At 35.9% G+C, this 27,305-nt stretch overlaps 2 protein-coding genes across 10 annotated transcripts in view; one reads left to right on the plus strand and one right to left on the minus strand.

The window, feature by feature from the left end:
* The first annotated feature begins 2,780 nt into the window (after positions 1 to 2,780).
* LOC100142371 (uncharacterized protein) lies at positions 2,781 to 16,664 on the plus strand. Of its 6 annotated transcripts, none has more exons than XM_064359157.1 (8): positions 2,781 to 2,940; positions 7,790 to 7,918; positions 10,173 to 10,349; positions 10,730 to 11,014; positions 11,391 to 11,645; positions 13,514 to 13,654; positions 15,819 to 16,004; positions 16,060 to 16,664. In XM_064359157.1, exons 2-8 carry the CDS (start codon positions 7,814 to 7,816, stop codon positions 16,123 to 16,125), a joined length of 1,215 nt encoding a protein of 404 aa, XP_064215227.1. In that variant the 5' UTR covers positions 2,781 to 2,940; positions 7,790 to 7,813; the 3' UTR covers positions 16,126 to 16,664. The 6 variants fall into 6 exon arrangements, with proteins under 6 accessions (XP_064215227.1, XP_064215231.1, XP_008192338.1 ...); XM_064359161.1 differs by having other exon boundaries at positions 10,730 to 10,987; XM_064359160.1 differs by having other exon boundaries at positions 2,821 to 2,940; positions 7,793 to 7,918.
* Positions 16,665 to 16,770: 106 nt separating this feature from the next.
* The window catches only part of Fas2 (Fasciclin 2), a 68,141-nt gene continuing 57,606 nt past the window's right edge, over positions 16,771 to 27,305 (minus strand). Inside the window, exons 3-9 of one of the 4 annotated variants that reach the window (XM_008194120.3) lie at positions 25,384 to 25,507; positions 25,079 to 25,338; positions 23,663 to 25,030; positions 21,396 to 21,579; positions 19,537 to 19,732; positions 19,299 to 19,406; positions 16,771 to 17,436 (exon numbers count right to left, since the gene is read on the minus strand). In XM_008194120.3, coding sequence (XP_008192342.2) covers positions 17,307 to 17,436; positions 19,299 to 19,406; positions 19,537 to 19,732; positions 21,396 to 21,579; positions 23,663 to 25,030; positions 25,079 to 25,338; positions 25,384 to 25,507 — 2,370 coding nt within the window. In that variant the 3' untranslated portion in view covers positions 16,771 to 17,306. Of the gene's footprint in view, positions 17,437 to 19,298; positions 19,407 to 19,536; positions 19,733 to 20,239; positions 21,177 to 21,395; positions 21,580 to 23,662; positions 25,031 to 25,078; positions 25,339 to 25,383; positions 25,508 to 27,305 lie in introns of those variants that run through there. The other 3 variants (XM_008194121.3, XM_008194122.3, XM_015979251.2) reach the window with 3 other exon arrangements.

Raw genomic sequence — 27,305 nt, forward strand, 5'->3', positions numbered from 1 at the left:
CGTACGTAATAAGAATAAGCGCATTTCGTAAGCTGGCTATTTTTCCGTATGGTAATTTAGAAAGCAAATTGTAATTTAATTTTCAAACGGTGTTCGCGCTCTGCGATGGGCGATAGCCGTGAATTACCACCTGCATTCCTGCAGCGAGTATAGGCAGCCTGCCAAGCGCTCGAGCTTTCACGTTGTCAACTTCTTCAGTTATCATTCTTTTCGTTACGTAACCGCTTCGGAAAACTACATCCTTGATCCCATACGCGGTAATTAATTACGCTGACGCAAAGCGCCTGAATTACCCAATTTTGATTATTTTTGCACTTTGCGACAATGGAGAAAACTCCATTACAATTATTAATACTCGTTTTCTACCGAAATTTCTCTGCAAAATTTTGACAGCAACTTTCTTCCACAGCTGACACATGCAGATTAACTCGACGCATGTTACACATTTTTTTCTCTTAATTGTTGGCGTAGATAATAACAGCTTAATTTCTAGCTACGTGACAAATTGCTTGAGTTTCTCGGTATTGTGACATTCTGATATATCTTCGTTGTGTCTCCTATTCGCTCATTTTATCGCCATTAAAATTTTTATTGGGCATGACCACAATTTTTCAAACAATCGAACCTGAAAGCGCATGCAAGTGCATACAAACTACTGGATTATGAACCAATCTCTGAATTTTACGCAAGGCGCAGTGGCGTAAATGCAGCCTTAATTTTGCTAATAAGCGTTTACCAATTTCTTACTATAATTGTGATTTAAACCGTTGCTTAATTATTAATGGACATACGCAAAAGTACGGTCAACACTTTTCTGATTAACCTATCTCAAGTCAAATTTATCCGAAAGAAATGTCAACAATCGTAAAATACTGAGTTCAGTCAAGTGGAAATTATGATTGTATTCAAACCACTAATAAAATATTATGATCATTTTTACTTTCTTCCAATTTGTATAATTTGATTTTTTAAATTAATTCTAATACGTATGTTATGTAAAACCGAAATTGCGCCCACATTAAAAAATCCCACAGTAACACTCCCGGAACTGTCCAATTTTCTTATGAGAATGGTTCTAAATGATTTTATCTACCAGCTCTAATTAATTAAGGTGAACAATTGGCATTACATGAAACGATTGGGCAAATAAATGTAACATGTCCTTGAAGAGAGATTTTTGCCGCTGAAAAACCTCAAATACCGTTTATGTTTTATTCAAATTTGTATTGAGAGTAATGAATGTTTGTTATTATTACAGCTAATTTAAATATGTTTGAGCCACTTGCAGTTTTTTCGTTAGACTTGGGTGCGCTAAATGCATTTAAAAGCTCGTTATTGCTCTTAAGTGTAATAATTAGATTAATCCCAAACCAATAATTGTAAAAGCTCAAGCCTCGTTTGACGGCCGTTTGTATTAGTAATCAATGAGTCAGTCTAAAGGGTAAACGCACAATTAACTTTTACTTAATCGCAACTAAGTGAAAAAAAAACGTTTTAAATTTCGTGGAAATTACCCCAGATGGATTAAAAACGCATAAGTCCGAGAGAAACCTAATTAAAATAATTATGAAGAGTTCTTTGGCACTTTCAGGCCGTAATAAGCTCATGAAAGATGCATTTGTGCAGTTGCCATAAAGTTATTTCGGCGAGTGGTCCCTTCCAATTTCCTTGGAGAAACATCATTTGCATTGTAGTTGCAAAAAATTTACACCGGAACTGGAATTTCGTCAAAATTGGTTACGATAATTTTTAATCGAGTGGAATTTTTATAAATATTTATCAACATTTTTAATACATGTCGTACATGAAACGCTATTGTCTTGCTATTATCACAAAAACGTCGAGGTTAAAATAATAATGTATTGTAACGCAACGGGTAATTTATTTGCATCAAATAAAATAATTGTTAATTGCAGTACCATTAGCGTTACCAGTTGCATAAGCAAAAATAAAATTTTCGTAAATTGGCGATTAAAAACTATCAGTAAAATATAATTTGCGAAAATAAAACCCGTGTCCCTATTTGCTAATTGCTTAACACCTGCAATTGCAAATTTTGTGGCACGTTTCACGTTGATTGAGTGGCGGAAAAATGCTTCTTTATTATGGATTTGTACTTGAGCTTGGACAGAACAATAATCTCGTATTGGCACACCTAGTTCAGAACAAATTCATAAATTGTCTAGATAACTGTACGACACGTTGAAGTATTGTTATACAAAATAGCAAAAAAGAGAAAGTCAGAGAAATTGGAAAAAACAAAGGGAATAAGAAAAACTGACACCTACAGCGCTTCCACATTTGCCAACAGTAGGAAAAACCGTGCGGATGTCATTTGGAATATTAGCCAACCTTGGCAAAGACAATTTCATGAATTGTTAATCCAGCGATTAATAAAAATGAGACAGTGACTGGTTTTTTGATCATCACAAAGTCAAACAAACCAGTCAAGCCTAGAGATGAAGTAGGTTAATACTTTCACACTTTGGTTGATTGTCTCTTGACATATCTTCAGATTTCGGAAAAAACGAATTAATTAGAGTAGTTTTCCATACTTCATGGTCAATGAAATTCGAAGGTGTTAACCGGATGCGGAAAAACGAAGATTTCTCCATTCTTGTGACAATACAATTGTCGGAATTAATTGGAGCCAGACATTGAACCTTAGCTCAGATTTCGTCTTGCAGTAATCGTCCGAAAAATCTCAGTGACGCTTCTTGACAAGCTGTTATTACCCGACAGACTTTGGCAAACGTTCCACTCCAATGAAAATTACAGAATACGATATCATTTCACTGTACGATGGTCGCTGATGGTGGTGGTTTTAAAGAGAGAATGGCGGGAGAAAAGTTGATATTCGATTAGAAAACTCTCGGGTGTTCGGTGTCAGTTTAGTTCTTCCTTCGTGTTTGTGCTGTGTGCATTTGTTACTTTTTTACAGTAAGTGGCTTCCTGTCTTAGCTTAGCACAATCTGAAAGGGTTCGGGACCACGTGCGGTAATTTACTGAAACCGAACAATTGGTAACCGGTTCATCAAAAGTTGGGTAAATTTAGAGAGAAGCGTCCGAAACATCAAGTCTAATCGACGGATTATAAATTTACCGAGCGAAAGCTTCGAGCTTCTTTCAAGGTCACTAGAGTCAGCGCTATTCATTGATTCTTCTGCTCGATATTTACCCAACTTTTACTACTTTTACCAAACGAAAGGTTCCAGAAAAACCGTTCGGCTTTTGACCACAAATCCTACAGTTTCACCTAATTGTTAATTAGGTCTTAATTAAGTCAAGCGACTGGTCCTTTTACTGAACTATTGAGACATCGACTGAATGCCAGCCGGTTCAAATTTTCAAAAACCGTGCAATTTTTTCTAATTATTGATAATTGGCTCGCTTACTTTAATTAATTCTAATTCTAGCACCGTTACATAAGACGCTTTAATGTGAATTTCACTTTTGCTCGCGTTTGAATATTAGAAAAAACCTGACCACATACGAATAATTCCACACCAATACTTCTTAACAATTATTTATTGGAAAGTTCGAACGGTCCTCAAGTCATAAACGGCGGCAATTAAAACCCACAAAAGCCATAAAGTCTGCATCAGCGAAAGCAACGCACTCTGACCTTACGCCGATGAAATACGTTTTTGCAAAAGACAACGCAACTCTTGAACCTTGACAAAGATTCTATCTTTGTGTAGCATCCCGGTTTTTGCAATGATTTCAGTTCCTACTTCTCCAATTAAATTAAATCTTTGTGTGTTAATTGCTATTACTCAATTGATTTTTTTCGAGTTTCTTTATTGTTTTTGCTTTTGCAATAAACTTGGACTTGTGGACTGCAAGTGAATGTCATTGGATTAATTACTGTGGAAAAGTGTTTACGCCCCGAACACGACATTAGATGGGCGTAAAATGGGCGACCTTGAGTTTTGCGCAAAAATTCGATAAATCGTGACAAATTTGCCTCGAACAAGAAACCACGTGTTGGTTATTTCGACATTAACTTTCTCAAATTTAATGTAAGAGATAAATCGTCTTCAAAGGCGAAAGTTGTGTTTTGCATAGATAGGGGTTCGTGCATATTTGGAAACTGCTAATTAATTAAGTGCGTTCACTTCGCACTTCACTGTACAAGAAAATCTCGAGAATTTGCAAAATTGCACAATTCCATATTCCGCAGTGTCCGATAATTTGGCAATTATTTTTAATTTCACGCTCAAGTAATTATGTTAGTGACATTTCAATAAAATAATATTAAGAATTTTGTGTCTGCCGAAAGTTGTAATTGCAACTTTTCCTTATTGACTAATAATTTCATGTACTTTGAGTAAATATGAATGTAACTGGGCCGGTTTTGGCTTACGACAATCATTATCAAGTTACAAGTCTTCCAAACTGTTGAAACTTGTGGTATTAACACAAGATAAATTGTTACATAAATGATGTAAGTGGTCATGATAGTGACTTTTCTTGAGCATAATTAGGTTGCTAAAATTGTAAGTGATCTTGCATTATCAAGACATGCAATCGTTTACACACTAAATTTGTCTTTCAATTTATCAAGTGTGTACAGATGACCTCAAAATCATGCAATTATCAATGAAAAAAGGATTCTTGGCTCAGTTTTTGAATAAATGTGGAATAAAATGATAAACAAGTAACGAAAAAAATAGTAAAAATGATGTAATAGTTCGTCAAAAAGACGTCAAATTGTTACAGCACCCCTGCAGCTTCAACAAAACATTAATTTGTTACAATAATTTAAAAAATAATTTCAAATTTAATAAAATTTATAAATTACAAATTTGCAACCCTCTTTTATTCATTTACACTAAAATATTTTTTTAGTCTTAGGTGAATTTATAAAAATAATTCATTTAGGGAAAGTTACAACTGAAAAATTAAATGTCAGGCGTATCAAAAAATTGTAAAACATATTTTCTATACCTATAATTGTATACATTATGTTAATTTAATTGTTTCTTAAAAAAGAATAAACATGTCTGAAGGGCAAGCATTGTTTCTCAGACTTTAAAAAATTACTAGAAAATAAGTATCTAGTTTGCGATTAAGCTGTTAGAAAAATTAGAACGTAATAAATTTGAATATTAATTAATGAGGCCACCTTTCATAATGTGATATTTTTTCAACCAATTTTGAATTTATATAATGCAAAGGTATTTAATTTTTTTAAACATGTTTCTTTTGAAGTTTGTTGCCTTGAGTCCATGGGGTCGTCACAGTGTTGACGTAGTTATGTAGTAGTTAATTAATTTTTTTCTTCATTAGGAATTAATTGATAATTTTAAATGGTTTACTGCTAAAAAATCCTTCATCAGTAGAGGTTTATAATAAATGGCTTTATAAAATGGTTAAAAATTCAACAAAAAAATTGAACAGAATGTTTTTATGGTATTACCAAATTACGAGTACTATTATAAGCTTCAGCAATTTACGAAATCGCCGATATAATTACCTAATATATTTTTATTTCTTTTGGTGCAACTGTATACTGCCACTAAGTTGTTCTTAATAATTATAATGCAATAGATTTGAATTTTAATTATTGAGGCCACCTTTCATAATTTGTAATTTTTTCAACTAATTTTGAATTCAAAAAATGTCACGCTTTTTAGTTTTTTTAACATTTCCTTTAAAGTAGAGCCCATTAAAAATTTATACAAACTGAACCAAAAATAACGTACAAAATTCATATCCTTGTTATAAGGAATTTGTCAAAAAAATCCTTGAACAGATCGATTTAATTTTTGTAAATGCAACATTTTGACACCATAATGGTAGCATTTCTGGTAGCATTCGTTTTTAAATAGCTACGTCCTTTTTAAATTTTCTAAATAATAACAGACATTTTTCATTAGTTTTTAGATAGTACACATTTTTATCTTTCCGGTAAGTGTAAAAAAAATGAAAAAAAAAGCAACAAACAAATATAAAATAAAAAAGTTATAAAAGTTATTGAGTGTATTACACTAGCTTTAACTTTTTGCCTTTGCTTTATTTTTTGTTTTGTGATTGTTTTTGCTCATTTTTTTGTGTTATATTAAGTGTTCTAATGAAAATTATATACAAAAAAAATAAATAAAAAACAATTGCTTATTAAATAAGTCAAGTACTAAAAGGTAAAGCTAATATATTTGATTGTCAGTATTTTTTATTTTATTAAATTATTTTTTTTATTTTTAATTTTATCTTTTTATTTTTTTTCTTGTTACCAAAACGATAAAGATTTGTACTCTCTAAAAGAGTGAACAAAAATGCCGATTGTTTTTTAAAAAATTATAAATGACGTCACAACTCAAAAACGTATGACATCATAAATCCACTGGGATGTCAAAATGTAGTATGTAAAAAAATAAAATCGAGGTATTTTTTGAAAAATGACTAATAACAAAAATATGAATTTTGTGCGTTACTTTTGGTTCAGTGCTGTAACTTCAAACATAATCCAAAATTGCATTTAATCACCTACTGTACAAAAGCTGTTAAAAAAATATAAAAAAGACAAACTCGAATGGCATCTAAATCGGCTTATAATGGGAGAAAATAAAGCGCAAAGGAAGTCATTTCCCACGAAAGAAAACTAAATTATTTGCCCTAAAAATTCAGCCGTGATATGGCATGGACAAGAAATTGTGAGACAAATTTCTTCCTTGGATGCGAAACAAGAAGTCCAACTACTTTCCACACGCCAAATGCCACTTTTCATTGCTTTAAATTATGGAAAACGATGTCTAGTCTGACAACTTTATTAGAGGCCTTCCCTAAGGTTACGAATTTCGAAAACAGGTCGCTGGCGTCAAAATTTTTGAGTCTGACGGAAGAACATGATACCTCTCTCAAGATTCAAGTAACCCACTTACTTAGAATCAATCCAGATTATTTCAGGGCGTGCCACTTTCTCCTTCTGCAGATTGTGGTGTTTTTGATCGAATTGTTCGATTATGCAAAGAAATGTTGGGCAAAAAAGTAATTGTTATAACGTTATCTGCTAGTCTAAGGACATGCAAACGGAATTTTCATAAATTAACAAGAAATTATGTTATTTAGTTTGCGTGGTAGCGACTGCCATTCTCTTCTGATTAACGTGGTATTGAGACAAATAAACTGTGATAATAGCTGCTCCAGTTCACTCTCTGTTGCAAGCAGCCGAGAAGATGGAAATTTTCTGTGAGGAAATTGCTCGAATCTTCTGCTTTTCGTCCGTGTCGCAATAGTCCTTGTCTTACTGACATTTGTATAAAGGCATTCAATGAATGGGATGTTTTGTTGTAATTAGTAGTTAATTGTAAAAATTCGGTAATTGGAGGTGGTAGGAACCGAGTTCTCCACCGAATCGTTCGCACGATTCGTAAGTTTATAGGTCTAGGTCTGCTTGTAGCTTCAATGATAACTTCTTTGTCCCTCCACAATATTTCAAACTGTTAACTGCTAGAAAGCGTTGAGAATCCGATCAATTTCGTGCTGGAATTTTTCGAGTGAACATCTAGATTTTGGCACGAACCGGGTTATATAACTTAGTGCCCCAGTGCCAGCACTAGACAACACCTCAACAAAAGTGAAAGGACCAGGCTTGTATAATATTGGATTTTTGCTTTATTCGTAACGTAATATCGTTAGTGCATAACTGTATGTGGCCATTTAACCAGCACACGTGATCCTCGCAAAATTTCAAAACTCTACGTGAGTAGAAACTTTCAGATTGTGTCCCCTCGGGGTCAAAGTTGACCATTTTTCACAATTACTAATTGCTTTTCTTTGTTTTCAGAAGTGTTAACCTAGTCTAGTCAAAATGAAGTGTATCGTAAGTACCGCGTGTGTTTTGAGTGTTTTGGTTGCTGTTAGTTTTGCCGCCCCATATTTCCCCGCACAGTTCTCAGCGTCCTCTAACCTCCAGGTCAGTATTACGCAACATCCACCAGAATTTCTCTTCATTTCCATTTCGTTTCTTTCGCATCAAACTCCGCACCGAATATTGTTTGTTGCAACTTTCGATTTCGCGTCTTTTGCCCGACTATTGCTGCGTTCATTTTGCGCCAAACTGCAAGGTTGAAGAAAGTGAGTGAAAGTAAGAAAAGACGCGTCATTTAGCAGATGGATGTGTTAGGTGTTATATCACAGCCATGCGGATGTCGGATTCGCGTGATCCCAGCATCCGGAAGCGAGTCCGGACTATTGTCGTGCTTTTCGGACAATTAAAAAGTAACATTCTCGACGATAATGACCTTTTTGCCGACAACAATGGACAGATGACAATTTGATGGTTTTACTTAACTCACTGTGTCGGTTAACTGAAGAATACACTTTCTAAATGCTCATCGCAGAAACGGACCTAACGGAAATAATTCGACACGTGTATTGTTTTCATGAACAAAAGACGCATTACACCGAAATGAAGCATAACATCCATCATCCTCAAATTTCCCTGTCGTTCAAGGCTTCATAACACAATCTTCAAGGCTCCATGTAATCGCATTTCTTCACAATGGCTTGCGAATTGGGACTTGATCAAAATTGTCATCGCAATTTTCACACGAGATCGTGTTGATTTCACCCGCAAACGCTCGCAGCACCATTGGTTTTGTAAACTTCCGTATCCTCGTAATTTTATAAAATCCCGAAGGACGGCTTAATCAGCTAATTGCCAATTACGACGAAATTTGCCTAACGATGAACTTACGCTAATTTCTCAAAATTTAAATTCAAACACGTCTTTTGTAGTTGCATAATCCGGCTAATGCAAGGCAAACATTTACCCGCTGTTTAAACAACTTCCACAAGCACTAAAACGCAAAATAAAATAATTTACTTAGATTTATTGGCTTTTTTACAACTAAGTCAGTCCCCGCGTTGACACTAATGATAAATTTTATTATTTAATAAAACGCGAATTATGCGCAGTTAATTTTCACATCTAACGTTTCATTTATGGGTTTCAGTTTGAACTTTGACAGGAGTTTGTACTGAAATTTGATGTAAATTAGGATTTAAAAATATCAAGGTTTACATCGAACTTTCCACAAATTTATTAAAATTCAGCTGAAAGGACGCGTCCTAAAAACAGCTAGTTTATGCAAAATTTATTGTTAGAATCTTCCGGTTGAAGATGTGCTAACAATCCGACAAGCAATAAATTTTTTTCTTGTAAAATGTAATGAAAGTTGGCCCCACCTAGCCACTGCTGGAAATTGGATAACAATTTGTTTAAATTAATTATAGCACATTTGCCAGTATGTTATGTGTCACTCCTTGAAATGTAATTGTTGAAATAAATCATAATAACCAAAGTGGAATTGTCCAAGTTGTAATTTACGTCGTGGGTCGACAAGGTCTATTCAAATACGGTGGTAATAGTTACTGCCATAATCATTTAAGAAGCTATTTTTATTTGAGCCAAATATAGAATGGTGTTTAAATTGTGATTTATGAAATGCGGCCGATTGAGTTTCACAGATGAGTGCAGTGGTTATTTCAATTAGTAATTGCTTAAATATTGAAAAACCTTTCAACCGATAATTGGAATGGCTCTAAAAATCTACATATTTGACTACAACAAACATTAGTGATTTCATTTATAATTACGCCCATTAGCTGTTATCTGATTTTATGATCTTACACAGTCATGTATTTAAATATCCTTTGTTAGTCAGTTTATGCAAATTTTGAAATTGTAGATTATGCTAAAAAGTGAAACAAAACGAAAGTGGCTCCACTGGCTGTAATAACGGTCATTTATGCGTGTTAATTTTCCTCGAAAAAATTTTGAATTTTCTCACCAGAACAATGTTCAACTTTCATTAAATTTTGGCCACGTAGCTAATTATGTTTCACACGTGTTGTGCGTAAATTTCCCGGCCGTGGAACTTTCTACGCCTTATAGGAAAACTACCCCGCTTGAATCATCAATGGTGCTAAGCGAAGTGAATGCACTTAATCATGACACAAATTATTCTATTCTCATTCGCTAATTTACATACTGGAACCTATCAATACGTCTGCATCGTTGCAACAATGATTTCCCAATTGGGAGTTGCTCCACTGGTGAAGGTTTTTGCGTCATCATCGCCGAAAAGTCTGGAAACGACCAGTGCGATGCCATTTCATGGGGTGTGTGTTTCCCCGGGCTTGTGTTAATTTTTTGAATAAAACAGATAGGAGGAGGCGGCGGCTCTACGAGTGTCGCTGCAAGTGGTACTGCATCCACTGGCACTAGCACGTCCGGAGGAGGTTTATCAGATATTTTAGGAAGCATTGATATTCCGGGCTTGTTGCGAAGTGTGAACAGTATAGTGAAACTTGTTGGCGTCTTCTGTCCGCCGTTATCGCAGGTAAAAATCCCACAGTTTGCGATAAAGCTTGACCTAATGCAAGATAAAAAGTGAAATTCAATTTGGGTCCAGGCGCACCACATAAATAAGTGTTTTTGCTCGCCTGGAGTCACGCCTTCTAATCATACATTTTTAATCGTGCAATCCGCATGAATAATGCATTTAGCGGTAATTGTAGTCATTATTTTAAAGCTTGCGTTACGCGTGCAACTGGCCATGATTAGCATTTTTCTCCCCAAAAAGCGCTTCAGAACTGGTGCACTTGCGTAACTCCGTTAAAAGTGAACAACTTTCTTGCCCAAAATTCGGGTCAATGCTTTATTTCTTTGTTACGACACGAGAAGAGTTTCCTCCGAAAATGATTTTTGGTTTTCCGCCAGGTGCTCGATAACGTGATTCAGAACGTGACCAGTACGGCGTTTCGAGTCTTTGGCCGTGTTATCCTCAGAGGCGGCTTGGGTGGAGGAAGTGGTGGGAGCAGTGGGGGTAGTACTGCGTCCAGAGTCAATGTTGTCTTGCCCACTTATCCACCCGACGAAGACGAAGATTACGAGGATGAGGAAGCGACAAGTCCCGCTGATAATGTCGATTTGAGGATTTCTCAGTCGACCTCTGCCACCCAAACGGGCCAGACTGTGGTAAACACAACCTCAACACTGTACACTGTGAGATTTCACCCAAAGATTACTCATCGAAAGACTCATTGATCTTGCCTGAATACGTGCAAGAGGCGGCTCATGTGTTATCACTCATTCTCTTCTCTATCCTTTGGTGCTGAGTCGAAACACTTCTCACACGTAACACTCCACACATCTCGTCTGTATACCAACGAGAACTAAAACCAAGGAAGATTTTCGAGGATTCATGGACGCCATCCATTTATCAATTAACAAGAAATTCCATGCTTGAGACTTATGGAAGATTGTGTTTCAGGATTGTTGAATCATTTAATAAACTGTTTCTTCTCTGTTCATGTTGGCGTTTTTGTTTTACTGACACACTGTGCTGGTGGATGCTTCAGTTTGGGTTTTTTTGTTACAGTCAGCTGCCAGCGACGACGAAAACACGGTCGCGAAAAGGCACGTGAGGGTGGTTCGAGCAGCAGAAAAGGAAGAAGCTGCAGAGGAAGAGGAAGAGGAGGATCAAGATGGGGCCGAATCGGCACCGCAGCCCGCTGAAGACCTATCGAACGTTGACGCCGACGACACCGACCGGAACAAGAGATACTCTCCCTTCGGAGGCGCGGAGCATCATGGCGGAGCCGGATCAGGAAATTTCTTGTTTGATATAATCCGGGTAAGCAACGGGGCGTAATGGATTTTTCCAAATGTGTGGCTATTTTGGATCACATCGAGTGATTTTGTAACTTAACCTACTTTCTACTACAATTTCAAATATTTCGGATCGAGTAGCAGCACTTAGTTAAGATGATCATTTAGGTTTTTAAGCGCCATTCCATTTCTTCACATTTTTGTTACACATTGACACTGATTTGTCTCACGTCTTTAATTTTAAGTTGATCATTGTATTAATAAATTTTTTCAAGTACACACATTTTTATTCGGCGATGCGCATGGCGAAATCAGGTTACTTTTTGCAAATTAAACAAAGTGAATATAAATTTTTGGATGTCAAGGATTACGGTTCGAACCTGAGGCCGAGAGTAACCTTTACACTTGGGAAACTCTTGCCAAATTCGATCTTGTGTCAACGGACGGGATTTCCTAATTATACCTTTGGTCAAGGTGCGCTCGCGTTGACGTCAATACGAATCTTCGACACAGCAGTGGCGGAGTTTTCGCATTTTTACTTCAAAAACGGTTCAAAAGACCTCCAGAATTAAAATAGGTACGAAAAAACCATGAACTTTGTTCAGGTAATTCTTCAAGCCATAATAATTATTGCTCACTTTCAAGCAACACAGATATTTCTATTATTAACGCGGCAGTAAACAACCGATTGTAAAATGTAAGTTTACGTTTTAAATTAGTATCGTATACAGGATGAGTCTTAATTGCTTTTAATTCATATTTACGCAGGAACTTAAGATGATCGCATTTGCTAAATAATAACGAACAGCGGAATAACTATTTATGCAACAAGATTTTATTACTGTAGCAATGTTTTCTTTGTACACCATAAAGTTTTGCAAAGGTATTTACGATACCGATCGGGTCGTCCGAAAGACTACAGAATGTCTGCAATAAACCACACAATAGGCTTGCCTGAAAAATCAACTTTTCAACAAAGAAAATTCTAGTACAGATCTTTTATCACTATCACGTTTTTGAATTTCAAATAATTATCATTTCAAATAATTAGCTCGGTAGGAAATTCATCTACTTCTTTAATGTGACATTCGATAGCGACAACGAAAAAGTTATTAGCTCAGTTATGATGAGTCAAGCGGCGCAATTTTTCTTTGCGGAATTAATGGCTAAAAATATTAAATGAATATGTTCTTGACTTAAAATTTTAGTAATGTTTCTATTACGCAATATCGCGGTAACTAATATAATAAACTTTTACTAAAACCTTTTTTCACTATTCGTAATCATTTGGCGAAAACTACGTTAATGTGTAAGTAAAGACTTAACTCCTGTATGCTGCATATGTAAAATGTCGTTGAATTTTAATTTCTCGATTCTTTTTAAGATTAAGGATAGAGAAGCCCGCGGGTAATCCGCCACTGCCCGAAAGTGTATCGCTTATGTAATTATCTCCGCGACAAAATGCTGCATTTTTATGTAAATTTTCGCGACCTTCTTTAGCATACTGTCTTAATTACCACTTCCTTGGTGCAAAAGAGTGTGGTTAGCATAATTGGCTCGTACCCACCCTTTCCAGCGAAGCGAGAATGTGACAGGCTTGCAAAAATTTTTATCCGGCGACAGCACACATTCTATTTTGCACTTATTGCTAATTAATTAATGACATGGTTGATTCAATTATAAACCAGATCAAACCCAAGTCTCGTCAGAAGGCCAGTGGTGGCGTAACGAAATTTTTCGATAAGAAAATTAAGAAATTTGAGGCGACCTTCGCTTGCTTTCACTAACCAAAATGCCTCGGAGTATCTTTGACATCGTTAAAAATATGTATTCATTGAGTTGTTTTGGGGGGAGCCAGACGGAAAGGCAAAAACTACAAAATTGAGTGTTTAGAACACGGCGGACAGGGCTGCTCGTACAGTTGGCACTGTCTACAGGATGGTTGCTGGCACTGAGAATTTGGGATGGGGTTTGACGACCAACGCGAAGACTTCCCAGACCATAACACCTTACGGGGCTGCTTCTCCAGCAAAGGTATCACCAGTACCAACACTGACTGTCCCTCCTTCTGTCTCGACCTGTTGCACTAACACGCACGCTTGGGGCCTCTTCTCTGCCTGTCCCCGTAACGCCCTTCCTTCCTAATTCGAAAACTGTACATAAAATAGTGCTTGAGAGTAAATATGCGTATTCTTAAGTAGGGTTGATTGCTCAGTTCAAGGTGTCATGTCTGGTAACTTCAAGCACTATTTAATTACTCAAATAACGACTCTCTTCTCTGATTTCTGCTACGCCGACTATTGTCTATTTAACCCAACTCCAACTGTCTAACAACTCCATCCCAGACATGACAGACGAAATGACTGACGATGACCAAGACAACTGGAAGAAAACTGGGTTCCAGATGGATCGATGTTCTATTTACTCCGACTAATTGCTAGCCGGTTTAAAATGGAAAGTTATTTAGATTATTCGGTATAGTACACGACGCCAGTGAAAGGTTTACTTTCTACTCAGATCACATAATAAAGAAGAACCGCTCGTTTCATCATACGAATCGACGAAAAATGCATTTTAACACGATGGCTCTAACACAAAGGTCACGACGAATCTTCCGCCAATTCTAATGAAAGGCAAACCCAGCTGTTTGGAAAACAATTTGCAGTAGAAACTTGCCACTTCCATACCGAGACGGCATTCCGTGCCCCACAAACCCATTACGTGAAATGTTCAACACAAATAATTACTTGCAATAATGAAATATAAATTATCCCAAATGAAGGGTTCCTAATTCCATCTTATGAGAGAACGATTTCAGTTTGGATTAAATGGTGATTTTTTAATGTCAAACCGAAATTCACATGTAATTGATTTTTTCTAGTTAATAATTAGAAAATTGCACTCTCTTGTTGATTTTATAATTATTGTTTGTAATTTGGTAAAAAACTGAATTCGGTAACTAGCAGCCTTTCGGAGACATTAGAAAATTTTCTCGGATTACTTTCACTCTATTAACCGCCCCTTCTCTGCCAGGTTAATAGCTTAAAAGATGGGTAACGTTTGCTTGATATCTCACGAAGAAAAAAGGATTAAGTGTTAACGAAAACGCTAATGGCCCATAAAAGCCCCCACTTTACCACCTATCAAGTTGCAGCGAGCTGTGAAAAATCCGGGGCAGTGTTTATCACCCTAATAAAAATTAAAGGATTGTAAAAAACTGTTGAATAATAAACTCGTAAACTTGTGAGGAAACTGAGACACTAATTTTCATTTTGCTGGTAACACCAAGTACAAAATTTAAAACTTAATTTAGTTTGTTTTGCTTTCTAGTAAAACTTGTCTATCGTGGAATTAATTTCGGCAACTAATAACACTAATTTTGCACAAAATGTTCTCTCGTAATTGTGAATTGGGTTGCATAAGCAGTTGCGCAAGTGCAACATCCATAAATGTTCATATTTTTTAAACACTTTCAAAAAAGAAAAAGGAACACCCACTGGCTTATTGAGTCATGTTATAAATATCATGAATATGAAACCCGCCTCCGCAATGCTTCTGAACAAGAGGCACACGTGTGGTAAGTAAATCAATTGTTGTCGGGTCCATTAATCAAATGATTTTAATTTCTTCGTGGGGGTTTTACCGATTTTCTTCGCGTTATGCAACCAATAATACACTGTTTCAAAACCCGATCGTGAATCGTCATAATCTGCACCCGCACTATAATAGTACTTTTGTGCCATTATACCGCTCTAGCTCATTTACATAATTATGAAAATTCGTGTTAAACATTTCACGTAGCGCGCTAAACGAAAATAACGACCGGTTGAGATTTGGGTCAAAATAAGCCGAGTTTTATCACAAACTTGTAATTTGACTTGTTAATTTTGATAAAAGCATTCTTTTCTTAATTAAACGAAAGGGTGAACGATCCGTTCACTTTTACTCCAGTTTTGGATCGTTTCCCTGATTCCTGAATGGAATTGAAAGGTGAGTTTGGTGCACAACGGTCCAGAAAACGTATTCTACCCACTTAGTTATTGTTATTCCAGTAGAAGTAAATCACATTAAAGTTAGATTAGCCGTAGAAACGAATATGTAATTAGGTATGCGTTGGTGAAAGGCGATTTTTGAGTCGGGCTAATGAGGCGGTAAAACACCTCGTTAGACAATTATTTAATTGCGGTTAATTGCACAGCTCGTCGCCGGATCTGGGGCCACTGAAGAATCCGACGAGAAGATCGGCGCTGGAGGTGTTGCAGAGATCGACATTGCGAAGGGGGCTGGAGTGGAGCACCATGGCGAGGGAATCCCCGGACCCATCACCCGTTTGTTTGTCATTGCTAATCGCGGTCTCGCCAACCTCGTACAAGACTTAATCTTGGTAAGAAACCCTCATAATAATCCCTACTGAACGCTGATTCGTTTTTTTGTTGCAGCGTTTGGCCCAAACTAGCGAAAGATTAGTCAATTTCAAGGCTCGTCTTGTTACATCTCTCATCTAAGCAAATTACATCGCCATCGTAATTTAATCCACCTCGCTCATGCAACACCTTCACGCATTGTTACCACTATTGTAAAAAACAAGCATGGAGCTCATTATTATAAATTAATTTATCAGTTTCTATTTTTGTTATTTTTTATTTAAATTTTTTGTATATAGTGATAACTTTCTTTTCGCTGTTCTTTTAACACGTCATCATGTGGTCGTCTTGCCATTTCTTCCTTAAATTTTGTTATTCTTTTTCTACTTCTTCACTAGCTTTAAATTTTAGCGTAAGTCTCTCTGTTAAATTTAGCTTCGCAGTATAAATTACCAGATGTATATAACCTGAACAATTGCTCAGTTTGAACTTACTACATGGAAATGTAAATAGAAATTTCTTCATCATGGTGTAGATTATTGTCTATTTTGTGTCTCTGTAAGTAGTGTACATAATTTAAAAGGAAACACAGGTTTAAAAATTTTGATTTTTTTATGAAAGTTACTGTATGTTGTATTTTTTATAGTAATTATATTAAAAATACAAAATTCTTTAAAAAATGTCAGTGTATTTATTAGTTTGAGTGGAACTAAGTCATCATCATCGTATATGGTTCTTGTTCACTATTTAGTATTAGTAGTGTAATTAAATAAAATGAACGCTAGCTTTGTATTAGGTACTTAATTGCTTTATTCCATATCAAAAGCTACAATATAATTAATTATATCATAAATACAATAAAAAATGTCATTAGTCTAAAATAATAACTTTGGTACTTAATTTCTTACGAACTAGAAAACGTAATGAATAAAAACAATGTCGGGTCTTGAAAAAATTGCTCAGTCTGTAGTTAAGTACTGCCAGTGCTGCTGTTAACAAATTCGGATACACAAGTGCTTTGGTAGCGTTACCTAAACTATCCTAATTAACTATACAAAATGAAACATTTATACATAATCCCTTTAGTTACACACATAACACTGAAGCTGTACACAAACCACCAATCAAGTTTTTTCCAAATTGCACAGAAACTTGACTCGGCGTCTGGATATAATACTGAGGCTAAAATAGTTATGAAATTTAAGCTACAATCATTTGGCACGCGGTCTCTTTAAAAATATAGTAGTTTACAAGAATTGCATTGTTGCACTATGTTTTAACTGTCATGGAATGAGTGAAGCTCTCACTTGAAAACACAGATCTTAAACGGCCGAATGTTTGCCGATTATTTCGCCCGATTTTGAGTAGACGTGCTTGCCGTCGAATTCCACGGACATGGTTTTCTCTCCTCCGTTCATGTGGGCGTCCTTTAGAGGCTCACGCTCTTCCTCCCTAGGGAACAATGGTAATTGAGAAAAAGACACGAGCAAGGTGATATCATGCTGTTACAGCTAGACTTTGACGAAATTAGATCGGAATTTGGCGCAATCGAACAGATTCCAAGGCGGGTGAAAATTGAAAAACGACGGAATGTGCAACTTTAACAATCAATTTAGGGCAAAAAATTGGATTCTCAGATTGAAATTCTTTCATATTTTGACCAATTTTATTTTTTAAGGTGTCGTAAGTTGTCTAATTCTTGTCCAAAAATCATAAGTGCTTGAAAGTTAACGTTAAAAAAGAGAATATAACAAATGGTTAAAATTAAATTAATTAAAAGATTAATTATTAAGGTTATTCCAAATGAAAAACATTTACATGTAATAGTTATTTATTTATCCGACGAGTTTTAAACCACGAGTAATAACGAGTGGTTTATCAATTATCATCCACGAAGTGTAATAAATGAACGGATTTACACAAAGACGAGTTAAATACAGCATTTTGTTCTTCGAATTACACCCAACAAGGCCTGAAATTCCTTTCAATCTGTTAAAAATAATCTGATTTCGTATTGAGATATGCCAGACAGTTGTCTAAACGTCCTTAGCAAAAAAAAAAAATTGAAATTGTGAGCACTTACGAGTCCAAATTTAGAGACATTGAAATAAAATAATACTACTTACTACTGGGTTCTAAGCTTTTAATTTCCAAAACCAAAATTCCATTTAAAACTTGTGAAATGTGAGTGATTAAAATTTAAACACTGTGTTCTTAAAAACACTTCCAAATAAATTAATTATTTGTAAAAAGTAAAAACGAAATTTTCCCTCAGTGTGTTGTGTTATTAACTGTTTTCCTTGTGAGAAAGTTTCGAAACTTACCTTTAATTTCCTTTTGTTTTTCTGCACAATAATAAATTCTAGTTTATGTAACTGATAATATTTAAATGTTTCCAAATGAATAAAGAAAATACATCGTCGTAAAACATAAAACTCTTAAACAAACTGTCTCTAACTTAAAATTTAAATTTACAATTTCTGATTTTGACATTAAATTATAATAATTATTCTATCGCTTTTTAACTCTTTTCAATAATTTTTGTTTCTTAACAAATTTTTTTCTGCACAACGAACTCAAGTTTAACTTATTATAATTTGATTTCAAATGAGAAAAAAATCATAATTCAGTAGGACACAAAAGTCTTTAGCGAGCTTATTAGTACCTGAAGTTTCAAATTTGCATTTCTTGATTTTTAGCTCCGAATTTCAATTATTCATTCGTTCTCAAACGTTCTTAATATTTTTTTCCTTGTAAAAGCAAAACAGAAGAGACCTTACATTCTCCTTTCTTGTTCTGTACAATGAACTATAATAACGTAACTATTAGGTTAAATAAGAAAAAAAAATACATTGAGGTAAAACAATAAAGTATAACTAAAAATTTGGCTTTCAAATCTTTCGATTTCAACTATTCATTAGTTCTTAAAAAAATCATCAACGTGATTAATGTTTAATTTTTCCTTGCAACTGCCTTTAATCCCTTTGTTTTTCCGCACAATGCTCGGAAATTTACGTAATTTACATTAAAGAAAACATTTGTTTACAAAACAATACGTTTTCATTCGACTTGAAATCTGTTGGATTAAATACGCAACAAATGTGCTACAAGAGCAAAATAACACTATTAGCATTGCGTCCTTCCCCTGTATTAGTCGTCTGCAACTAAAAATACGAAGCTAAGCCTGTACAAAAATTCCTGGTTCGTTTTGTGAGCGAATATTCGCAGTCACGGCGACAATAATAACAGCATGCTTTTGCATAAACCACAACATCCATGCATTTGGGGCATGCAACCAACCATCAGATCCTTACATTGGTGATGGTGCCAGTTTGACAGGTAGGGGCAAGTTGAGACTGTTGGGATGCGCCGGGGCAGCTTTGTAACTGCAATAAGGCAGCGGAAATCGCCAACTGTATAGACTAAAATTTCCAACGAATGTATAATGTGATGTGTGATGAGGGACAAAACGTCACAAAAGCATGTGTTATTACGGGAAACAAGCACTCATTTATGTACAGATGTGTGTCTTAACAAAAACATGAGACATACCTTCCTAGTTTCGGGTCCTCTTCATGGTGCTTCGATCGGTTTCGATCGCAGATAAACGCGAGAATCCCCGCGCGGTTCACGCAAAAACAGATTAAGTCGACGAGAATTAGCACAAGAATGACTGCTCCCACCACGATTCCAATTATTGCGAAATTAGTGACTGAAGGCTCGTTGTAGGGCACTGCAGGGTCGATGCCTAGCAAACAAACCAAAATTAAGGCAAAATCACAAAGTGGTGGCGTTTTAAGCGTATTTAGTTGGTTAGTTGTGGGTTAAAAATGTGGTCACAGGCCACATTTTTAACAAAATGAGCGCATTTATTGTGAAAAGTGTGTTTGTCTTCCACCATGTCTACTATTCTAAGGACAGCTCATGCCGGTTTCTAACAAAAACTGCTCAAAAATTATTAAACTCTGAAAGTGAAAAATAAGTAAAATAAAACTGGGGTCTTCACATAATCCGTTTTTATTGTGTGACTGTTAGTATATTACACACGAAAGAAACCTAGAGGCATGCAAAGCAAGATTAAGAAGCGGGTCAGATCTACGGACAAATCGTGGCCAATAGGTGACCTCGGCTTTGCCCAGTTAAGATAACAAGAAGCTACGTACATTTCCGTCAAGTCGTTTTTGTCCCTTGTCGTTTAAACACATGAAAAGCCACTTTCAAATCACTTCACAAAAGCACAACTTAAAAAAACAACTACGGTTTAACTCATTTATTGATATAAATTGACATGTTTTGTAAATTAAACTATTACAATGAGATTGATTTTCGTTGATGACTTAAGTTTATTGTCCAATTGCGACAAAAACAAAAAATAACTACAACACAACTTCAAAGTTTTTAGATTTGGACGAACAAAACACAACAAACAACAACGAAATCTAAAAACTTTTAAGTACAAAAACATGCACACATGCAGATATTTAACTAAGTCTGGCACAGATACGCACGCAAGAGACGTCTGTTGTAGCAACAGCCCTCAGTCTTGAATTTCGACATAATCCTCTGAATTTCAACAATAAAATAAAATTTTTCCACTACTACAAACACCTCTGCGTTTTTTTGGTATTCGTAAAATTCGATTCAGAAACGAGGGTTCTACCCAATACAGTTTATTTTAGTTGGCAGTAACAACTTAGTGATCAACAATTTAAATCATGCGCATCCAATTCATCCAACATTCATACGTGACTACGAGCAAATGAAAGAAACGGTTAGTAGAAGTGAGAAATGAGGCTCAATAAAAACGGATATGACATTCAAAGCTGCATCTCTGAGAAACGTATTAAAATAAAATGTCAGGCATGCTTGGTCTACTGAAAGTCAACAATAACAACGCGATGGAATGTTCAAATCATGCGAAAGAAGCGGTTTCTATTTCTATTGTACAATAAATTAACGAAACGACTAATTGTTCCAAGCAACGATGCGTGATTAATACCATTTAATATTTACAGAATTTATCGATTGGGAACACATTTAATTTCATTAAAACCCCTGTAGTGAAACAGTCAACTTTTCCTCTATTTAGCACCGATTCGTATAAAACGCACAAAACACTACGATTATAGTCATTGAAGCCTGCAGAGGGATATAGAAAGATGCACTTGAAGTCGAGCTCCCATAAAAAACACCTGGAGGGAGGGCATTGTTAAAAAGATAATACACACACACGCCACAAAATAATAAAACGCCACATGTCGTGGTTTTTATTATTTTGCACGGAGACACACAACAGAATTCTCAAAACAACCTAATGAAAAACATAAATGGAATTAATTCGAGGCTGGTTACACTAATTGGCGCGGAATTGAACTCGGTATTGTAACTGTAATAGTACTCCCGACTCTCACCTCTGGCTGTTTTCACTTTGATTTGAGCCGGTGAACTTGAACCGATTGAGTTGTGAGCACGCAGTTCGATTTTGTAGAACGTATCGGGTTTCAACGAGTTTAAATCATAAGTGGTCGATTTGAACGTTTGCTGGATCTCTTCGCTGCAGTCGCTGTCGCGCCACTCGCCGTTGATTTTCGTTATCTGCAAGAAAAGTGCACAAATGATGGCAAAGTCGACGAAAACATTGTAGCAAAAATGGTGGATGCGCCGGGATATTTTCCCCATTCGTTGCAAACTGAAGACGAGACAACTGAAGCGTACTCATTTGTCACTTTTCTGTTGAAAATAAACCTCTGAACAGTTAATTTTGATAAATCAGGACATTTTTGAGTAAAAAGCTGTGGTATTAAATAAGCCAAAAAAAGCGATAAATTAGACCGAAACGAGTACAATTTTTGTCTTTTCTTGAACACGTTTTTAAAATAAACATTCCATTTTTCGAAAACATAGTGCTAAATCGCCAAAAAATACCACATTGTGCCGTATGTCTGTATTTTTTTCTTTGCCAAACATTTAATTTTAATGTTTTTGAGCAAAAAACTATTCCTATAGATTTTTATTCACAAAATTTCACAAAAATAAGACAAAGGCTATATCGTTTTTGTCCTTTTAGAATACTTTATCTCGTTATTCAGGACTAATTATTTCGAAAATCTTCGGGAAAAATAGGAAAAATAATTACGTATAAAATTTCTTAAGCGTTAAACTGAGTCAAAAGAGATCTAAAGTATGAACGCTATTGAACGATATTTCGAAAAATTTCGTTAGAAAATAAGACTAATAACAATTCTACTTTTACAAGAGCCATTAAGTACAAAATTTTGATAAAATGGGTCAAAATACCACTAAAGTAAGTCAAAAAAACGCATAACTTTTGTCTTTTGAGCCAAAAAAGCGTTTATTTCGAAGTGTTTTGATAAAAATAAAACAAAAAGTCGCCAAATTATGCTAAAAGTAGTGTTATATTTGTTTTATCAATTGCGTAGGCACGTCTTTGAGATACAACCTTAGTTTTCGAGCCGAAAAATCTTTAAAATTAAATTAGCAATATTTCTATTTCCTATTTCAAGGTCTTTAGCATGTCTTACAGCCAGAAGAAAAATTATTCTAAAATTTTTCCTTATACATAATAAGCCAACAAAATTATATTTAAAAAATGCAATATTTTCCCTTTTACAGTTTAAAGCGTTCTGAGTAAAAAAACTCATTTTTCCCACGAATTTGAGTAAAAAAAAAACAATTTAAATTTAATATGGCATTATCTTTATCTGTATCAAATGTTTGAAAGTAAGCTTTATACCCAAAACATACAATTTTTTCAAAGAATTTCGTCAAAAATAAGCCAAATAAAAACATCCGAATTATTTTTCCAAATTATTTCTAAATTTTTCGTCGCCTTAAATAGGTTTATAATAAAGTAAAAGCGACACTGTTTTTGTTAGTATCAAATGTTTTAGTTCTGATGCAAACACACAATTTTTCCCAAAATTTTCGTTGTAATCAGCCAAAAAAAAATCCTAATAGATACGAGTAATTCTACAATTTTTAACGACTTAATTACGTTTTCACGCTAAAAACTCGAGTTCTCCTCGCGAGATTTTCGAAAGAGAATCGAAAAGTCTTTAAAAATCCGTCAAAAATAACATTTACAAATCTTTTATGAGCCCTCAACACGTTTTTCAACGTTACTTAAAGAACTTCCTTTAATATAAGCCAAAAATTGACCAATTACGTAAAAAATTGCGATACATGTGCCTGTTGTCAGTAAAAATGTCAGTTTTTTCAATAGTCTCGCTAAATAAATAAATTTTCGACGACCTAAACATATTTTCGGTAAGCAAGACGTAAAAATCATTAAAAAATTACTTTGTTTTTCAAGCTCTTTATCATATCTTGCAGTCAGAACAAATGTTTATTTTATGTAGAGATTCTTCATTAGAAGAGCTGTAAAGGTAAAGAGTTAAATAAAGATATATTATGTACGAATTACATATAAGATTTATTGTTCGTCAGCTTTACGGAAAGCTTTTAGCAGTAAAACGTGTTTTTACTTTAGAAAAAAAAAAGAAGTTTGTTTCTTTGAGTCTTGCAAGAACTTTGTTTTATTACTGTACTTGTTAATAATAATTCGTCTATTGTTCATTATGAATAGTTGCACATAAATTCAATTATTTAGATAAAAAATCATCGTATATATTGCTAAAAAAAATTTAACCGCACTTACCACACAATATCTTATGAGATAAACATCAATCGGATCGCCGTTATCATTCGGCACTTGCCACCTCAACTCGAAATGGTCCGCATAGGGACTCACAGCAACCACATCCTGCCTATTACTACTATTATCCAAAATATGATTAGGTACATAAATCTTCGGCTCGGCCGGTTCCGACCGCCTTGGCATCGTCACCGTGGGCGCATTCGTCCACGGCCCAAATCCCACATCATTAGCCGCCGCAAATCGAAAATTATAAGTCACTTCCGGCACCAAATTCTCCAAAATATACGGTGCCCTAAAACTCCACGTCCTGTTCCTGGCACGCGACCACCCAATCTCCCCTTCAGGCTTATACTGAACCGTAAACGACCGAATCGGGAGCGTATCAAAGTACTGAGGTGGAACAATGTTGAATTTGATAGTAGTGGCCGTGAGGGTTTGAATCTGCACCTTGTCCACATCTGCGGGCACTTGGGCCTCCTTCAGCGTGATCGAGTGCGTCGCCTTCCCCAGCTTGTTGGTCGCCAGACACTCGTACTCGCCGTAAAAACGCGGGTCGTTGAACGCGTCAACAATCAGGTGAGAGGTGGGCCCGAAACCCTGGATTTTAAACGGGGGGTTCCCCGGGTTTATGATGTAGCCGTTGTGCTTCCACACCACTGTGGCGTTCGGGATGGCCTCCGGGATGCATGTGAGGTTCCCGGGGTGGTTGAGCCACGTCCAGGCGATGGGCTCCAGGAGCTTGGTGCGCTCAAAAGTCGGCGGAAATTCAACAGTAATGTGACCGTTTTTGTAGCCGGTCCCAGCGCTGTTCTCCGCAATGCACTCGTACAGCCCGTCGTCCGACCTGTTCAAGTTGCTTATGATAAGCGTGCCAAACGTCTCCCCCGTTTTCTCGAACATCTGCTCCTCCAGAATAATCCGGGGGTCACGCTGTTGGCCCACCCGGAACGGGTGCTCCTTATCGCTCACTTTCCGGAAGTAAACTTTAGGTGTGGGCCGTCCCCTTGCCTTGCAGATAATCTTCGTTTCCTGGTGCACGGGTGCCGTGACGTTGAGCAATTCGAAAATTTTCGGCTTGACCAAGACGTTGATTTTGACGGTTTTTTCGGCACGTCCGGCCTTGTTCTCCGCCGTGCATTTGTAAAAATCGTCGTCGTTGAATTCCACTTTGCTGATGAGGAGATTCCCGGTGGTCTGTTTGACGGTGAAGCGGTCACTCTTCGACAAGTCTTGGCTGTTCCGTTGCTTGATCCAGCTGTAAGTTGGTGGCGGCTTTCCCGTGGCTTCGCACTTGGTCCAGGCTTGTTCGCCCTCGATCACCGAAACAGGCTCCATGTCTTTGATCACCGGGGGAATAATCACTTCCAGCTAAAAACCAAACTTGCACAAACAAATTTGGAAAAACAGGCAATTTACCTTAATCACTCTCTCTTTGAAGCCGCCGGTCGAGACGGCATAAGCCCGGCACGTGTAGCTGCCATCGTCCGCTTCCGTCGGATTTTTGATCAGCAGACCATCGCTCTGTATGACGTACTTCTCGTTCGATTCAATCTTATTGTCTTTCTTTGACCACTCGACGATCGGTGTGGGGTTCCCGTGGACTTTACACCTAACGAGGTAGTCCTCCCCGACTTTGGGGTACTGGGACTCAGGAGCGTTCACAAACGTGATATCAACTAAAACCAACTTTTAGTTACGGGACTTTGGGTCGCAAAACTCACCGTAAGTGTTGACCACCACGGTTGATTTCAAGGTCTCACTGCCGTAATTGGCGACACAAGTGTAGTTGCCCGCATCTCGCTCTTGTAATTCTTGGAAGAAGAGGATTAGGTCGCGCCCGTTACTCTGAAAAATTCAGTGGACAAATCATTAATTTCCTGTTTTTAATCGTTTCGATTGTATCGCGCTTTTCCGCTAGTTTTCTTTTACGAACTTTTTGTTTAAAAGTTTTGAATTAACTTTTCTTTTATCGATTAAACTTTGGATGGTTTTTTCGGAGGATTAACGAAATCGGCAATACACTTGGCTCAAAATTCCAGCTCGACGTTTTTAAATTAATGACAAAAGTGAGCTAAGGAACGAAATTACTTTGGGAGATGAGATCTTGTTGGATATTTGTTTCACTGCACAATTTACATCTTGTTTTTAATTGTCTGTTTTCCTGCGGGATCCTTGGTTTGCTCTAATTATGTAATGCAAATTCAAAATTCGACTAAAGTAAATATTAAAGTAATTAACTTAATTAAAAATAATACTCTTTTAAGGAAGTTATTGAATCGTTTTATCAGGTAATGAACTATAAACTCCTCTTTGCTGGAAATTCGACGTAATTTTCAATCAACATTATACTTGCAAATCGACCCTTGTTAATTACTCCCGACAATTCACTGCGAGGTAAATGTGCTACTTGTTTGGAAAAACAAATCAGCCAATTTAGACGTGATCACTCCCTCATAAATTCAACAAATTCTAAATTTAATTTTTGATAATTAGCACACATATGAGCTTTGTTGAAATGTTCAAATTCCGCAAAACAGTAATAACATCAAACGATTTAATTAATAAAACCGAATTAAATAAATCTCGCATTTTTACGCAAATAATCTGTTCAATAAGGCCCAACTAACAACAGCTACTAATTAACAACATCCACACTGAATACGAGTTAATAATCCACACATATTTAGTCTGTATTCATTATCTCAATAATTATTATTATTAAAACTAACTGTGACCACGAATCTAATTGCTAGAATACGACACGACGTACGAATAAAACGTTATTTAGCTCATTATTTCCATTTCTAGCTCGTCTAAATTTTCAAATCAACGAAATAAAAAGAGCAAAATTTACATAACAGTACGTACAAGACTAACAAAAAATCACCGGCATTAAATTCTCAGTAGTACGAAATAAATCTCAAACTTTCACCGATTAGATCCGTATTTTTCAAAATGACGCTAACAGGGTTGGAAATATAAGTACAAAATTTCTTTGAAAAATTTCTGGATAAATCGTAAGAATAGAGATGTGGTCTTGGGAACTATTTTGTAGGAAATTTAATTCTCGTACAACTGCTTATGTTACATTTTTCTTAAGTCTTCTACCGTATTCGCAAGTATTTATCGAGAAAATTATACTCATCAGTTGAAGGCATCAGGAAAAAACAAACAGTAACGTCATTAAAAAATTAAAATAAAAACTTGTTCCCAGAATGTAGTTAAGAATTTGCCATTCCGTGATTTTCCTTTGTACTCTTCAGTTTTTCTCAGCTTATTAAGAATTTAATGCTCAACATTCCAGCCTTTTTTCCAAGCAGTTACAAAACAGGTTAAATTTAAATTTATTTGAAATAATTTGAAGTGGAGACGGCGGTCTAATACTAAGTGTTTTTGGCTTCAGGTTCATAACGAGTTCGCCACAATACAAAAACCCACATGAAAATAAAAATATAATTAACTACACAAAAAGCGATAATTTAACTGGAAATTCTATTGCTCTGTGAGCATAAATCTCGCACAAAAGCCTCCCATGTTCTTAGATTAAGCTAAATTTGTTCAATTTCATGGAAATTTTACATTGGAGTTAAAATTATGTGCCTGCTTCTCTACACATTTATTTCAGGTCGGGTGCACAAAAACG

Source organism: Tribolium castaneum, chromosome 9 (assembly GCF_031307605.1).
Source record: "Tribolium castaneum strain GA2 chromosome 9, icTriCast1.1, whole genome shotgun sequence".
NCBI lineage: Eukaryota > Metazoa > Arthropoda > Insecta > Coleoptera > Tenebrionidae > Tribolium > Tribolium castaneum.

Bases quoted from the DNA above. Each gene is read 5' to 3' on its own strand.
- LOC100142371 (XM_064359157.1), top strand. From the start codon at position 7,814: ATGAAGTGTATCGTAAGTACCGCGTGTGTTTTGAGTGTTTTGGTTGCT. The intron at 13,655-15,818 runs GTATCACCAGTA...TTAATTGCACAG, and splicing joins GGGCTGCTTCTCCAGCAAAG to CTCGTCGCCGGATCTGGGGC. The intron at 16,005-16,059 runs GTAAGAAACCCT...TTTTTGTTGCAG, and splicing joins TCGTACAAGACTTAATCTTG to CGTTTGGCCCAAACTAGCGA.